Below are 15480 nucleotides of genomic sequence, written 5' to 3'. Positions count from 1 at the left end.
GACTGTTCGCAACACTCCCAAGGCCAAGGAAAGTCTGTCATGAATTTAATTGTTCTTTAATCAGTTTTGTGGCCTTTTCAGCAGCCTGTCTCTTTGCTCTAGGCAACGGAGGAATATCACTGACTGTTTGTTTTTCCTTCTTTTCATCACTGTCACCATGATCTGAGTCATTGATACATTCTATAGGATAGAGTAAATTTAAAGGTCTGTTTAATGTCCTTTTGTTGGGTATTATTACATTTCCTGTTCTGAATTGACCATCTTGACTCATTGTCAAATCACAAATTCTTCCGATCTTCCAGCTTCCTTTAGGGAGATCTTCTTTGATTCGATCATCTTCAATTTTTACTGGTCTATTATTCTGAATATACTTTCCTCTCAGTCTATATGTTGTTTTTTCTCTCCTTGGCCAAGTGACTCGATATCTGCCATTTTCTGTTTTTAATTTACCTTTAAAGTTTTTCAAGGCCTCTTCATCATCTGATGATTGAAGTTGGTCTTTAGTTCCTATAGTTTCAAATTTCCCATCATTGTCCGATGACGGCTTCAGGGGCAGACATTTATCAATTGAGGAATGAAGACAATATTCTGTACTACGTTTGTTTCTGTTTACAATCGGTATCTTATGTAAATGATCTCTGGATCCCTTAAAGTTTTCTTGCATTCTTCCTGTAAGAATCCATCCTACCTTTGACGATAGTAAGTATAGTCCTTGGATGACTTTAATTTTTTCTGATAATATTAAATCTAGGTAATAGTCATTTCCAATAAGAATGTCTATGGCTGAATTTTCTGCAGTTTCTGGTAGGGTATCAGCAAATTGTAAATGTTTCCATTGGTGCTGTACTTGTTTAGTGATGTTAGGTGGTAACGGTCTTCTTTGTACTGATCCAGTTATTTGAGGCACAACATTTGCATCAATTCTCATGCAGTGTCCATCCTTTAATTTAATCCTCAAAGAGATTTTCGGTGTTTTTACCGTCTTCGGATTCCTTGCTCCAAATGTGTTAAGTGATATTTCTTCTGTTCCTTTCCTCTGCAAATTTAACCTCGAAACTAATTCTTCAGTAACATATGTTCTCTGAGACCCAGAGTCCATCAGAATTCTTACAGATTCAACTCTCCTTCTATTCAGATCTGATGCATCAATTCTTGCAGTTTGCATTAGCACCATACTACCTGAGGACAATAGACTGTTTTCTGGTATATTGTTAACTGGTTCAGAATCAAGAATCTCTGCTTCAACAAAGTGTGAGGTTTCTCTCAAAAGCTGTATCTTCTTATTGCAGAGACTTCGGTGATGTTTCTTTGTCTGATGGCAATGGACACATGGTTTGTCTACTTTGCAGTCTTTGCTCAGATGGCCTGGTTTAAGACAAATGTAACATCTTCCTTTGATCTTCTGTTTTCTTTCATCAATTGTCCTGAATTCTTTGCATTCATCACTCCAATGATTTCGTTCACAGAAGATACAAATGGGATGTTTTCTTTCATATTTGTTTCTTCTTTGTGATTCTTGAAATGATGTTGTTAATGCTTCTGCAGATGTATGTTTTCTTTCATTTACATATGACATTCCAGGTAATGAAGTTTTTCTTGCATGTTGTTTCTCATGAGAGTCTAGATTGTCCATATCTGTAGACTCTCTGGCTACTATGTAATTATCAAGAAATATTCTCAGCTTTTGCACAGTCCACTTTTCTTTCTTTCCTTTCTGTATTTCTAATTGTAACCTGGCTTCCTTTGGTAACTTTGTTATTATCATGGAAACAAAGACATCTTGATTTACATCCTGTTCCAAGGCTTCTAGACTGCGCATATGGTTTTCTAGTTCATCCAATAATCTACGGAGACTGGAAGTGTTATTGAGTGCAGGCTTAATGTTGATAAGGTCCATGTAATGTTTGTTTATTACAGACTGCACATCTCCGAATCGTTCCTTCAATATTGAGAGAGCTACATCATAATTTTCATGGGAGAGCATAAGGCCAGAAATAGCAGATTGTGCCTTTCCTTCCATTTTACTTTTCAAGTAGTTGAACTTCTCAATATTGGAAAGCCTCGAGTTCATGTGCACTGAAGCTTCAAAGGAGTCCCAGAATTCTTTCCATTTTAATTTATCTCCATCAAATGAAGGTAGTTCAAACTTTGGAAGTTTAACTACTGGAGTTTCTTTCTCTTTGTAAATCTTCTCTTTCCTGTGCAATTCCTGAATTTGGAGTTCTTGGAAATGCAAAAGTTGTTCCTGCATCCGTGTCTGTAGATCTATCATGTGGTCTATTCTTGGGTCATTTGATGCTTCCGTTTTCAAATATGGAATGTCCATTTGCTCCAGTCTTTTTTCTTGTAGTAGAAGTTCTTCTTTGCGTAGTACTCTTGAAGTTTCTCCTTCACTACTGTTAATATCTTAGTGAGGAGTAAAGAAAGAGGCTTGGGAGAAAATTTACTGGAACCCGCTATGTATCTTTGTTTGTAAGGAAATAATTGCTAACGTTTCATATTTAGGCATGTGTTTCTTTTTTCCTTTCAGTATATATTATCTATAAGCAGAGGCAGTGAGCAGTGAACGAAGGCAGTAAGCAGTGAGCAATTGTCAATATGCAGTTGACTGTCGTATGTGGAATTCAATACTTATCAATTCAATTGATGTGTGCATCAATTCATGCGCGGATCTAGAGACTATACAGAGTTCGTAAAAGTATATACTGAATCATATTAAACGACTTCGAAACACCCCCCCCCCCTTAGAAACACCAACGCCACGAAATATGTTCTCTTCATGTTTTAGAAATGGATTTTACCTCTTTTTTTGCTTATCAAGATATTTTCCGGGTTGTAATTTTTTTTGAATGAGGTGGACCCTCCCCTGGAAAAAAAACTCTTGGATTCGCGCCCGCAATTCCATTATTTTTCGCAATGGATTGAATTAATGATACGTAATTTTCAATTATTTCAGGATACCTTCAATTAACTGGCTCTGCAAAGAAACCCTCTCCGAATCGTCCTTGACCTTGGACTCTTACCCTCCCGCCCTTTTGGGAAACAAGAACTCGTTAAGTTCGTAATGAAGATGATATATATGAAGAAAAACGGCTTGCTTGTTAGAAGCCCCCCTCCCTTCTTTGCTAGCTAAGGGTTTTTGATCCGCTACTCTAGAAGTAAAGTGAATCAGAAACCCTTGGCTAGCGAAGATCCCCCCCCCCCCTTCGAAATAGTTAACTTTTTCATGTCGTACTTAAGTCTCATGTAAGTTTTATCTGGGACAAGCTGGGAATATTTCAGAATTATAAAAGGCAGACCTGCGTGTTATTTGAATTGAGTTATAAAAAATATTTGCATGTAACCGCAAGTTAAAACAAAAGTAACATTCGTACAAAATATATACCTCAATATACGACCATCCGTTTTCCGTTTTTATGGGGAGATACGGTATTTTATAACCCTTTGAAAGCGTGATCACGTGCTCACACAAACAAACATGGCGACATCAGGGTATTCACGAGTACTGCGTGCACTATGAAAATCAGTGTTGGAAGTAATGGTAAGACTGAATGAGATATTTTTTTGTTTTGACAAATGCTTGGTATGTAACTCATGAAGAATGACACCTGTTACTTTTGGCGCTAATTATGATTTGTCTGATCCTACATTTGGACAGGGCAAAAGTTTTACAGTGTTATACTGGTTAAAATATTGACAGTGTTTCAAGATAAAGGTTTTCATTGTTTTTTGTCTCTTTATATGAAAGAAAAACTTATTCAATTCTTTTTTCTTAGATCAGGGACCTATATACTAGTATATAGGTCCCTGCTTAGATGTCATACTTTACAATTAGAGGTAGAGACCAATTTGAAATAAAATTTTCCATCCCAAAGAGCATAGCTCCTTTAGGATTAATCACAGAAAATACCAGAAAACTTACTAGCTGATTACCCCATAAGGTTGTCTGAAATTGATTCTTCTGTTTAACGTCACCTAAAACGTAAAAAAATCTACAAGGGAGGGAGATTAAGAAAATCATTAAACAAACGAAATTTTCAAACAAATGAGTATTAGATCTAACTGATTTAAATAAATCAAAATACTGTAAATATTTTTGCATCAAGCAGGCTTATTGTTTAATTATTATTTTCACCAAATTTTTTTTAGTATATATAGCTTTAAAAGAAAAAAATCATCAAAAATATACTTCTTACAGGGCCCACATCCCACTGATGGAGTGTGGTTTTAAGTTGCTAAAAGTAAACAACTTAAAAAGTTCTAATTGTTTGTTTTTTCCGAGTGCCAATTTCTCTGAAACCTACACGCCTGGGTGATGTTAAACATGATAATAACTTTGGACAGCCTAAGCATGTAAAGTTGTTTCCTCTAATATATAGTTTACTGTATATGCTCATTTACTTTGTTCAAGAACAAGCCCTAACCACTGGTAGAATATGCTCCAAATATTGCAATGTAGCAATTAAATCAGAGTGGATCCACTTAGAAATGATTTTGGAGAAAACAAAAGGAGTCACACTGAAAATTATTTACAAAATTAGTCATAACAAACCATATATATAATTGTCCCTATGAAGACAAAAATTCAACTCATTTTTTCAACGTTTTTTTTCCCCGTGCTTCGAATTTATGTTGACATTTGGATCTCTGTGGATTAGTCTTAGTAAATGTGTAGATTAGAATTATCTGCCCCTGTTTATTTTGCTACATTGACAATACATGGAACCGTGTACATAGTACATTATCATTAATGATAGAATTTTCTATCTACAGCCTCCCTCCCAGTTCTCTCCCTTTAATGTCTCATTACATCAGACCTAAAGTCATCAGTATAGGCAAAAACATAAATAAGAGAGATTTCCAGCTATTCAAAATCTTGCGAGATATCTCATGGTTCTTTCAAATCTCACACAATTTAAATTAGATTCTAAAATCTTTAAAATTATCAAAGATAAAGTCTAACCTTTAAATCTGTATTAACAAACTATTCAGAATGTTATAATTTTGTAAGATTCGTTTGTTTAGTACAAATTATAACAAAGCGGAAATCTGAAATTGCAATAGGTGACTCGTGGTTGGCCATTATCGCCGCAATTTTGCCAACTTTTGAACATTGACCTCTATAATTTGCCCAGTTTGCTTTTAATAATCAATATATAGTTTTAAAACTTTACAAATCATACACTTATATATAAAAATTAACATTAATTAAACATAAGATAGAAAAATACACAACCAATAAAGAGTAATTGTTGGGATAATGCCGGGACCTTCACATACTTATTCATCGTCGCAAACCATGGCCAAAATGTACGATCCTCTCCCTTTCTGGCCGTGGTTGAATGTGAAGAGAATATTTCGTAGCTCATTAAAGTATTGACCAATGCGAGTAAAGCATAGTCAGATAATGAACTTCGACGCGACCTTTCAATACCCAATTGCAGTATACGAAACATTTCTTGTATACTGTTGATGATAATTGTTTTCAATAGTGGTGGAAACAAATTTTGTCACTGGCTGAACATTACATCACAATATAGAGGCATAAATATTCAAGATTACGACACTCTTTGTGATCAAGCAGCCACGGGTAGGAGAGAGCTATGTGTGAACTCCAGACCATGGCTTGAGATGATGATACTTAGTAAACAAACGTGTTAATGGTGGAGTTGCGAATCTCTGTTGTTTATGTTTTTAGTATAGGCAAAATTAATAATAGATGACGAGGGTAAAGCCACTCCATTAAGTGTAAAAATCTGAGGAATCGCTAGTCGGCATGTTTTGGTAGTTTGTATTTCCTTGTTTTTCACTTGCAGAAACATGTACATGTATTGAGGCAACTTTTTCTTAGCTCTAATAAGCCAGAAAACATAAAATCTTTTGATCTGTAGAAAAAAACTCTGCCATGATTTGTAATCTTGCAATACCTTATAAATTTTAATTTTTGGGACTTTGTTTACTTGTTGAACCAATTTGTCACATTTCTTTTCTCACTGTTCCCTTCTAGTGACTAGCTTATATACCGTGTACTGTGTTGTATCTTTGAAGACATTTTTATTTTCTTTTAAAAATAGAAACATTAATCATAGTGATGGTATACTGAGTATACTAGACTTGATATGATTGAGTTAAATACATGTATGATAAATAGAGGATCTGTCTCAGGAAGTCAAAGAGGAATTTAATTTTCTTTGATTACTATTAGTCTGGTAATAATACTACTATATTTATCATGTGTTTATTATTTTAATTGATTGTGACAATCTTCCATTCAGTGTATGGTATTGGTCAGTTGACATCCATTTCTAGGTGAAATCCGCTCTGACTCAGAATTTACACATGGCATGATTGTGAACTTGTTTTCTTATGCTAATTATTTAGTTTAGTAAACAGAGTCAAGTTTTTGCCTGACTAGATGTTAGAAAGCTACGTTCAAGGTTTTGATAACAAGGAAATTGAAGATTTTTTGTCTATAATAACTTTCTTTTTTCTGTCCTTCAGTTTCTGAAAATTGATTAAACGTCATGTTTTTTTCTGTCATTCAGTAAATGGAAGAAAAGTTTTAAATGGAGTATTCAACTGATAATGGCTGCAATCAAGGTGAATACAGCGTGTGTAAAAAGATTGGATTTAAAGTGTGGACATTTTTAAATGAATCGCATTATTGAAATGTATATGATCGATGCAGCGCCCAATGAACTCTCTCTGTAGGATCGATAGAAGGCAGGGGGCATTGGGATACGAGCTTACTCGTAAAAGTTTGTCTCTGCCCTTTTGTTAATATCTGCTTTTATGTGGGTCGCAACCAAACTAAGGTGAAATGCTGCCTGTGTAAATATCTTTTCAAGGTTTGCCTGTGTTCCAAAATCTAAGAGCTCTCGGGGGTTTCATTTGTTGATATAATACATACTTCAAAATAGGCCTTTTTGTGCAGAATGAAAATTTCACCCTTACGTTTATTTACTGCAAGCAATTTAAAATTGGATGTTTTGATCCTGTTGAGTTCTTGTGAATTATGTAATGCATGTAATTATTGTGAATTACTGTGAATTGTTAAAACTGATTTCGTGAGCTTGGAATAACCCATACGCTGTTGCCTTGGATTGTAGTAATTAATGGATTAACGATGACAAAGGAACAAACCTTGTACACCATACTGTAGTTATTTTTCCTCGCAAGGTAAATAACTTTTTAATTCATTGATATTGAAGGGTATAGGGAGAGCATGAAGCTAATTAATAAAGACGCCTGTTTTTCCCTCTAATAATTGATTTAAAAAAAGTAGCAGTAGTCATAGATGCTTTTATTAGCTGAGCATCTCGATCTATAATTTGAAATATTTTTGTTTTTAAATTGGTAATGTCAGCTGTAGAGATACATTTGAGTTGTTAACCTAAAAACATGTTAAGGTGGCCCTTTTACAACTGGCAGAGTTTATGGGATTTCAGACCATATATGTCAGTATTGTGTCAATTGGTTGAGGTTAAATTCTTGGTTTTTCACGGTTGGCTTGTCTGTTCTCTTGTCATAACGCTAGCCAATACCCAGCTGTTATAGGGGTACGCTACCATTAAATATCCAGGTTTATAGCAGCATGGTCCAATTGACATCTTGTCCAGGGATTGTAAACAGCTTTTACAAGATAAATACATTTTGTATGGAATTATCACTTCAGTGGACTTTATGTGGTGGACAAGATTGTCTGTAAGTGATATCACACAATGGAAACAGGATTTAATCACCGTGAACAATACACAGGGTAAACAGAGGAGTTTAATGCAGTGATCGTGAAGGTATATGACAGTGCACTGAAAACTTCTCTTTGTCATGTTTGTGGATTAAAACTTTAAAAAGTGATTCTGTTGATATGTCCATACCTGTATTGTGTAAGACTTTAAAACACTGCTGAAATATTTACGATTTTCATTGATCCATTTTTTTGCCTGGCCATTAAGGAGCTGCATTAATTGGTATTCAGGTTAGTTTGTATACTTGGATGAATTGACATTACATAAGGTGTCTGATTTAGCACCCACATTTGTCCTGGAATTTAATTTTCAAGGATTACCCATGTCGTTTCATTACAGACGTGGAAGATTTGAGCTTGGAATCTGATTCCGTGGATTTTAACAATGAATCAGCCATAAACCACAAGGATAGGACACCAGGTATAGAATTCACAGCTTTACTGTTGAGTCTAATATCTAAAAGGAATCAATCCCAGCTGATTTCTGCCCTGATCATCTCAGAGCTGTTTTTTTCCCCCAGTTGTTTCATTTAAACTTGCATGTAATTCCAAGTTTAAGGCCATTGACCTCTATTTGAAGATGACAGCCAGCCTTATTTCAGTGATTGATTATTAGAGGGGACACTTTACAGAGGTGTCATTGCCTTTTGGGTAGTACCTGTTCTTCCTTTGAGGGAAGAAATTCAATCAGACCAATGGTACATTATATTTCTCTGGTCAATTCTGACATGAAGGTAGAAGTTGGCAGGGCCTGGCCGTTAGATGGGATATCAAGTTAGACATGAGAGGTAGGAATTGGCAGGGCCTGGTACATCTAGAGACGGTTGTCAATCCTGCCTGATCATTTGAGACATGCTGTAGACACGTAAGGCTAGGAAATCGGAAACCAAGGCATATCTTCATTCTTGATTTTTTTTTTAATTAATCTTGATATTAACCAAAAATGTCCTGAGAACCACATAAAAATGGTAAAGGACTGTGCTGTAGTTAGCTGGGCAATTTTAGAAATAATTTACCCCTAACACCCTTGACAATGTTCTAGAAAAATTTGACAAGGTAAGCATGACTAAAGGAAATGCTGACAGTTATTTTCCCCCAGATGTGGTATGGGGTTAGAAAGAGCTGTTCATTGCGTAATCTGTCATGGCGGGTGGGACTACGAAACTTAACTTCTGGGAGATCACCAACTGGCATGTTCTTCACTACAGATATACTCGACTTAAACACGGTCCTCACAAGCATAAAAAGCTAAATCTCATAATCTTTTACCACTGATTTTCACAACTACTTCAAATATTTACTTCCAAATCAAAATGGCTTTAGCTTCTAAAAGAAGCTCATATTTATTGGTCTTCCGTCCAATATATGTATCTGGCATACCTTTTTATTTGTGGGTTGATAGGACTATGAGTCGTGAGTGGGGGTCGAGGTGGAATTTTGTGAGGTTTGGAATCGGACGTTTTTCTGAGGGACGTACAGTCAGATAACAATTTCTGTTGTACGGCCATGTTTTGTTACACTTGCTGTGTCTGTCAACTTGGGTGTAGTGCTGTATAAACATCTGACTCTTTGTTTTCTGTTGAAATTAGTATTGTTGAGTTCTCAAAGAATTCATGTATCCCAAGTATGTCTCCTGCGTTATCATTAAGTAAGCAGTCAGGTCATTGAGGGTTATCTTAGTAAAAGAGGTGAAAACATTTTAATGAAGTTTACAAGTTCTGAGGTGTCATTTGTGTAATTATTTTGTCTGTTTAAGGTAAAATTAAGGACGTAGATTTTGTATCCAGGTAGCTCTCTGTGTTTAAGGGTTGCCTGATGTCAACACAAAGTCAGAGAAATTCCTTGTTAAACATGTTAAAAGGACATTATATATCTGTCTAGAAAATATTTGCTTGTTTTATACAAATAACACAAAAAAAACTCCAAAATACAAACAAACTAAAAAATAAATCAGTATCCCATGAGCATGATGAACATGGATTTAGTTCAAAGGTTTAAGTGAAGGTATTTAACAGCATCTTGTGAATACGTAAGGATTTCAGATGTAATACATGACTCTAATATAAGATATATACAGAATCGGATCTTTAAGCTCTGTAACGTTATGGGTTATTGATGGACCATTTTCTGCAGGTGTTACTTATATTTATGCAGGGACAAGTACAGGTAAATAAAGTCCTGAAGGATGAATAATTGATAGGACTGGAGCAGAACCAGGTTTTCTAATGAGGATGGTGAAGTTAATAAGATTCCAAGAACCCTTTAGTTGTTGGAATGAACATTCTTTGATGACCATATCTTCTTTAAGTGTATGATATATTAAAATTTTGGATCTCTGTACTATCTATAAACATGCATTGGTCTATTACATATGGTTTTGATAATAGCTATGTAGTCTAAGATTTTATTGTTGTACATGTAACTTGAGAAGTAAGATTTTTTGAAATTAAAATTGGTGTAATGTTATGTCTGGTAGTTCTGGGTAATAAAACTTGCTGGTGTGTGGAGGCTATTTATATACATGAGGGATAGGAAACTATAGAATTCATAATGATTTTGTACAATTCAAATAGGGTATGAGACATACTGATTTTAGTGCAATCCTGTGACAATCAGATAGTTTGGGTTTCTTCATGTTCTTAGATGAGATATATTAAAATATTGAGGTATAGCTAATTAGTTAATTATCTGGTCTTGATTGTCTTAATTTTATCCAAAACTTTAAGAAGCAAATGATTTGAGATCTTTCGTAATCTTTTAAACCCTGCTGTTATTTCTGTATAATTATATAAAAATGTGCCTTTGAAAAAAGGAGAGGTCCAAAAGGATGGCTAGTTGAGGCTTTTATCCATTCACATGAAACACAAATATTTCAAACTTTATTAAACTTTTCAAATGATAAATAAGCTTAACGTTTAAGTGCCAATCATCTGTCATAATTCCACATCAAATGTAATGTGAGGGTTTACTATCAATTTGTGAGATATATATGATCGATGTGAAATCATCAAACTTGGTATAAGTTGTATGAGATAACAGCCCAGATATTTAGTAATGACGGAAGAATGTCACAACCGTATCCAGGTGAACTCTCTGTGTCCAGGTGAACTAACACTGAGGTCAAGGGTCTCGCGCCACTCAAGGGCAGGGACCATTAAAATTGGGAAAATAAGCAAAGTTTTGGGAAAAATTGGGAAAATCAACATAATTTTATTTTTCAAAAACTCACCACATTTGGGTTTTCTAGTGTTTAGATATCAACTTTATTTATAACTTATGACAATTGGGAAAATAAAACTATTTAGCTGGGGTAAAAGGTATCTTTTTAACATTCATATGGAAATTTGGCCTTTCAGCAGCCCATATAATCTAAAGCCTGGTGCTTCTCTAATTGTAATTTTTGATCTGAAATTCTGCATGTTCTCTCGTCTGCAGATTAGGGAAATTTGTGTTTTGTCTGCATTTAAATCACATTGTGTCTTTTGTTTGTCATTGGTCGGATTGTAAATCAACATTGACTCAACACTTAAGGGTAGGTACAATGATCGGAGTCAGTATTGTACCCCCACTGTTGCTTACACCTGTACTTTAGGTCTCTCAGGTGTGAAATAATGTCATATAAATAAAGTTTATGTAATTTGGAATGTTTGCACCAGATATAAATTAAGAACTATGTTGTATTCTTTAAAGTGTTTTTTATGTGAGTGTCATGTGTACCCAAATTGTTGAGAGTAAATAATGGTATTCATTGGTTTCTAGAGCTTAATTATCTACTTATTTCTGAATACCAATATTTTTAATTAGTGATGGAGAATGGGCTTGAGATTCTTATGAAATCAATATATATTGACAATGCGACAATTGTAAGTCTCCACAGAATTATAACTGAGGCTCTTAGAGACAGCATTGACCTATGGTGGCTGTAAGTCCTCAATAAAGAAACAAACTATTAATTAGCAACATTTTGTTACATTAGAGTATAAATGATGAAATTTAAAATCATAGCAGAATTTCAAAATTAGAGAATATCGCTAATTTAAATCTGTTTGGTTTCAGTTTAAGAAAACTTATTTAAAATGCCTTGAGTTCATAACAGTGCAGTTTGTTTTTGTATATTCAGGATAGATAATGGCTGGATTTGTTAAGAAATGCCCGTGTCTGAAACCGAAGATTCAGGAGGAGATTTACGAGTTAGACTACCGTCACTGTAACCTCACGGACGTCCCCGCTCAGGTGTTTAACTTTGAGCGGACGTTAGAGGAGTTATATTTAGACAACAACCAGATTCAGGACTTACCAAGGGTAAGTAACTCCTGGCCAGGGTAAATAACTCCTGGTTGGTCTATACCATAGATAAAATCATTGCCTAAAACTGATCTTGCTTAATGTACATGTATTTTATTGAAAGTTAATCATGACTTATAAAAGTTAAAAATAAAAATTTTTAGAAAGAAGGTTTTGACATTTTTTTTTTTTTTAAATAAGGGTGCAGTCTTTCATTCAATCCCACAATATATTTTAGTCAAGTCAGGCAAAGTATATTTATAAGTTTTTCACTGCATATAAACTGCTTGAATTATTTTCTTTATCATTTCAGGAGTTGTTTTGTTGCCATGGTATCAGGAAGCTGTGTTTAAGTAACAATGAGGTGACCAATATTCCCCCGGCCATCGGAAGTTTGATCAACCTGGAGGAACTGGACATCAGTAAAAATGGTAAAAAGTTATTACGGATCCTCGATAAGAAATCTCTTATTATAGTTACTCAATATACCTAACCCTAAAATCGGATATCATATGACGTTAACTTATTCTAATAACGGAATTGTTGATGCTAGAAGGACAATCAGATTTCCTTGATTTTTGCACTACTTTATGACAATATTGTATGTCCATGTGAAATTGTAGTATTGCCATCAAATGCAAGCAGGATAAGAATAAAGTAAAGTATCATTAAGTTTTCAAAAGAATCTCTTATAGAACTTTTTAGTTGCACATTTATGGGAGATTTATGTAAATTCAAATTCTTGATGTCAACAGAGGAACAAATCTTGATCTTAAAAAAGCAGAGCTTTCTTTATCAGATTTTCATTGTGCAGATATTCTTGATTTATGTTCGTAATAAAATATGTCTGTACATTGAAACTGGAGGTTGATTAATATTAAAAAAGAGAACATGTGTTTTGACTGTGTCATGTTATTGATTTTGGTACTGTAAAAATTATGAATTTTGTGCACAGGTTTTCAGAATGACAAGAGATCAACTCTGTCAATAAAAATGCTTATTGACTGAAACTTCTCTTTATACAATAAGTTTACCTTCTAGTACATCAAGTTAACCTAGCTACATTGTATTCACCTTTATTATAAAACATCTTTACATGTCTATTTTATAAAATACTAAATAAGACCACTGTGTCTATAAAATTCTTAATAACATCTCTTTTTCTTGGATCTTATGATTTACTTATATACTTATCTTGTGATATATTTTTACTTTGGGTGTCACTCTGGCCCTTTTAATATTTCTTCCAATGATACCCTCTAGAAATAGGACGTATCTTAGACTCGTCAAAATCTTGAAATCACTGTCAGACATTGGTCTGACAAAGTCCAACGTTCTGTTAAACCTGACAAAGTTTTGTCAGAACAAATAAATAAATGCACCAAAATGCCCTTTATTATCTTCAACAGCCTTCAATCTCACAAGTTTCTTTTCTTAGGATAGAGAGTCTTTAATAAGAGACATAAATGACATATTTTTAATGTCTTTCCTATAAGAAATATTTAATCAATAATTGACCACCGTCACCACACAGCCATCTCTGCTGTTTTTCTGATCTTCACCTGTGCACCTCATCCCGATCTTTTTAAAAATTGCATCATGCTCAATTTTTTCAAGTGGTCATTTGGACTGACGTTTTCTTGAAAGTTATTGGTCCAGACAAATTTTTACTGGCCTTGCCTAGAGGACCGACGGTCTTCAAAAAGTCTGCATGTGTGAGACAGTGACAAAGTTTTTATTTATATCACTTCTGTGTGTTGTAGGTATTATTGACATCCCAGAGAACATCAACTGTTGTAAATGTCTGAGGTCGGTCAACGCCAACGTCAACCCACTGGGAAAGTAAGTGAAACTGTCAGTGATAAATTCTGATGTTGGTCATTGCCAACATCAACCCACTGGGAAAGCAATTAAAACTGTTGTAAATGTCTGAGGTCAGTCGATGCCAACGTTAGCCCATTGGGAAAGTAATTAATGAGTTAAAGGACATTTGTAGTCTTTCTCAGAATGTATGTCTCAAGACTTAGTGATAGATGTAAAACACAACATTCTCTCTTCCGATTCTGGCCTTGGTTACTGTATAAATACATATAAAAAATGGCAGTATCACAGAACTAAGAGGGATCTGTCTTTAAGCTTGGGTTTCTCTGAAATCCTGTCCTGTCATTTTGTGTGAGTGTATTAATACAGTCCCACAACTCTTATAATGGGCTCTACCTTTATACAAGGTGGACCTACTGCACTGGGTGTCGTGATTGTGTGACATAATGATTACGTGAGACTTGGGTGTAATCGCCCGATTTAAATTTCACCATTAGCTATACTGTAATTTTCTGCATGGTAAATACCTTTATACGATAAATAAGGAGGAAGAATGTGTTTACTGGATCACCTCTTTATTAGGAGAATGATCAGTTTCTGCATTCATTTGCTACCTGTCATTATGGAGGAGCTGGCTACCTGGGCTTACCTGGAGGGGGGCACCTGTTGTTTGGAGTTCTTTGAAGACAGGAATTCACAGTATCAAAATGAAAATCTCTAAAAATTTAAGGAAAAAATTAAATTAGAGCAAATAGTGAAGATAAGATGCTATAGCACTTTGTAAAAAATATTTTTTACTGGGTTATCTATAGATTATTCAAAGAAAATCCTTGATTTCTGAAGATAAGTATCAATGAAAGTAATTCAACACTTCTGGAAGTGTATTCAGCCAGATTTCAGAGAGCTGTAGAAATTGTTCTGAATACCCAGGATCTTACTAGTTTCTGTTGTTCAGTGTATTCAAGGAATTCGTTATAATTTATGTCTCTTTAATGTGAGAGTTCAATCCAGTCTTACTGTTGGCACCTGTAAAAACTGGCAAATAAATCTTAGTAATTGGTCCAATTGTAATGAGAATACCTGGAATAGCTTTCCTCGCTTTCTTTAAATTAACAACTTAATGGAAATTGGTTTTCACACCTTGATATATTGCAAGGTGTTTTTGCAGCATCTGTTAAAATTCAGCGGTGCATTTTACGTTTAGTGACAAATATAAAATTTTAGAAATCTTAACCCTTTCAGGTGTATGTATATTATGTATCCCCAGCAAAGACACTCATTACTTATCTTAATAGATGTTTTTTTTTAATGTGATACTATCTATTCAATGTACTGTAACTGTTTTATAATCATAAAATTTGTAAATGAATAGAAATTTGATAGTCCGATTTAAAATTAAATACTTATAATCATGTTTATATTTGCAATATAGTTTGTATTGTTATTTTGATTTACCCAGAAAAGACATTTCCTTAGTCATCTGTCATCAAATTTGAATAAGAAATTGCAAACAATTATTTTATAATTGATAATTTCTTTGACTTGATTGGATATTTTATAAATCACTACACTAGCTAACAATCTGGAGAGAGTGGGGTCCTTAAGTATACCGTTAAATATTGTGTACA

At 34.3% G+C, this 15480-nt stretch overlaps 2 protein-coding genes across 11 annotated transcripts in view; one reads left to right on the top strand and one right to left on the bottom strand.

Annotated features, from left to right (window-relative positions):
* Positions 1–37: 37 nt before the first annotated feature.
* Positions 38–2326, bottom strand: LOC133174922 (uncharacterized). Its single transcript, XM_061310014.1, has one exon. The coding sequence runs from the start codon at positions 2324–2326 to the stop codon at positions 38–40; it is 2289 nt and encodes a 762-aa protein (XP_061165998.1).
* Positions 2327–3470: 1144 nt separating this feature from the next.
* LOC133175097 (uncharacterized) overlaps positions 3471–15480 on the top strand; it is a 38016-nt gene continuing 26006 nt past the window's right edge. For 4 of the 10 annotated variants that reach the window (XR_009719229.1, XR_009719230.1, XM_061310226.1 and 1 more), the window contains exons 1-4: positions 6590–7179; positions 11868–12049; positions 12345–12462; positions 13795–13873. Coding sequence is in view for 8 of the 10 variants with exons in the window: in XM_061310226.1 (XP_061166210.1) it covers positions 11876–12049; positions 12345–12462; positions 13795–13873 (371 nt within the window). In the remaining 2 variants the exon portion in view is untranslated. Of the gene's footprint in view, positions 3542–6587; positions 7180–8085; positions 8169–11867; positions 12050–12344; positions 12463–13794; positions 13874–15480 lie in introns of those variants that run through there. The other 6 variants (XM_061310230.1, XM_061310222.1, XM_061310225.1 and 3 more) reach the window with 4 other exon arrangements.

Source organism: Saccostrea echinata, unplaced genomic scaffold (genome assembly GCF_033153115.1).
Source record: "Saccostrea echinata isolate AGI-Se365-2 ecotype Australia unplaced genomic scaffold, CSIRO_AGI_Sech_v1 ptg000060l, whole genome shotgun sequence".
Lineage (NCBI taxonomy): Eukaryota > Metazoa > Mollusca > Bivalvia > Ostreida > Ostreidae > Saccostrea > Saccostrea echinata.
This window is presented reverse-complemented; position numbering and strand designations above follow the sequence as displayed.

Bases quoted from the DNA above. Each gene is read 5' to 3' on its own strand.
- LOC133174922 (XM_061310014.1), bottom strand. From the start codon at position 2,326: ATGGACATTCCATATTTGAAAACGGAAGCATCAAATGACCCAAGAATA.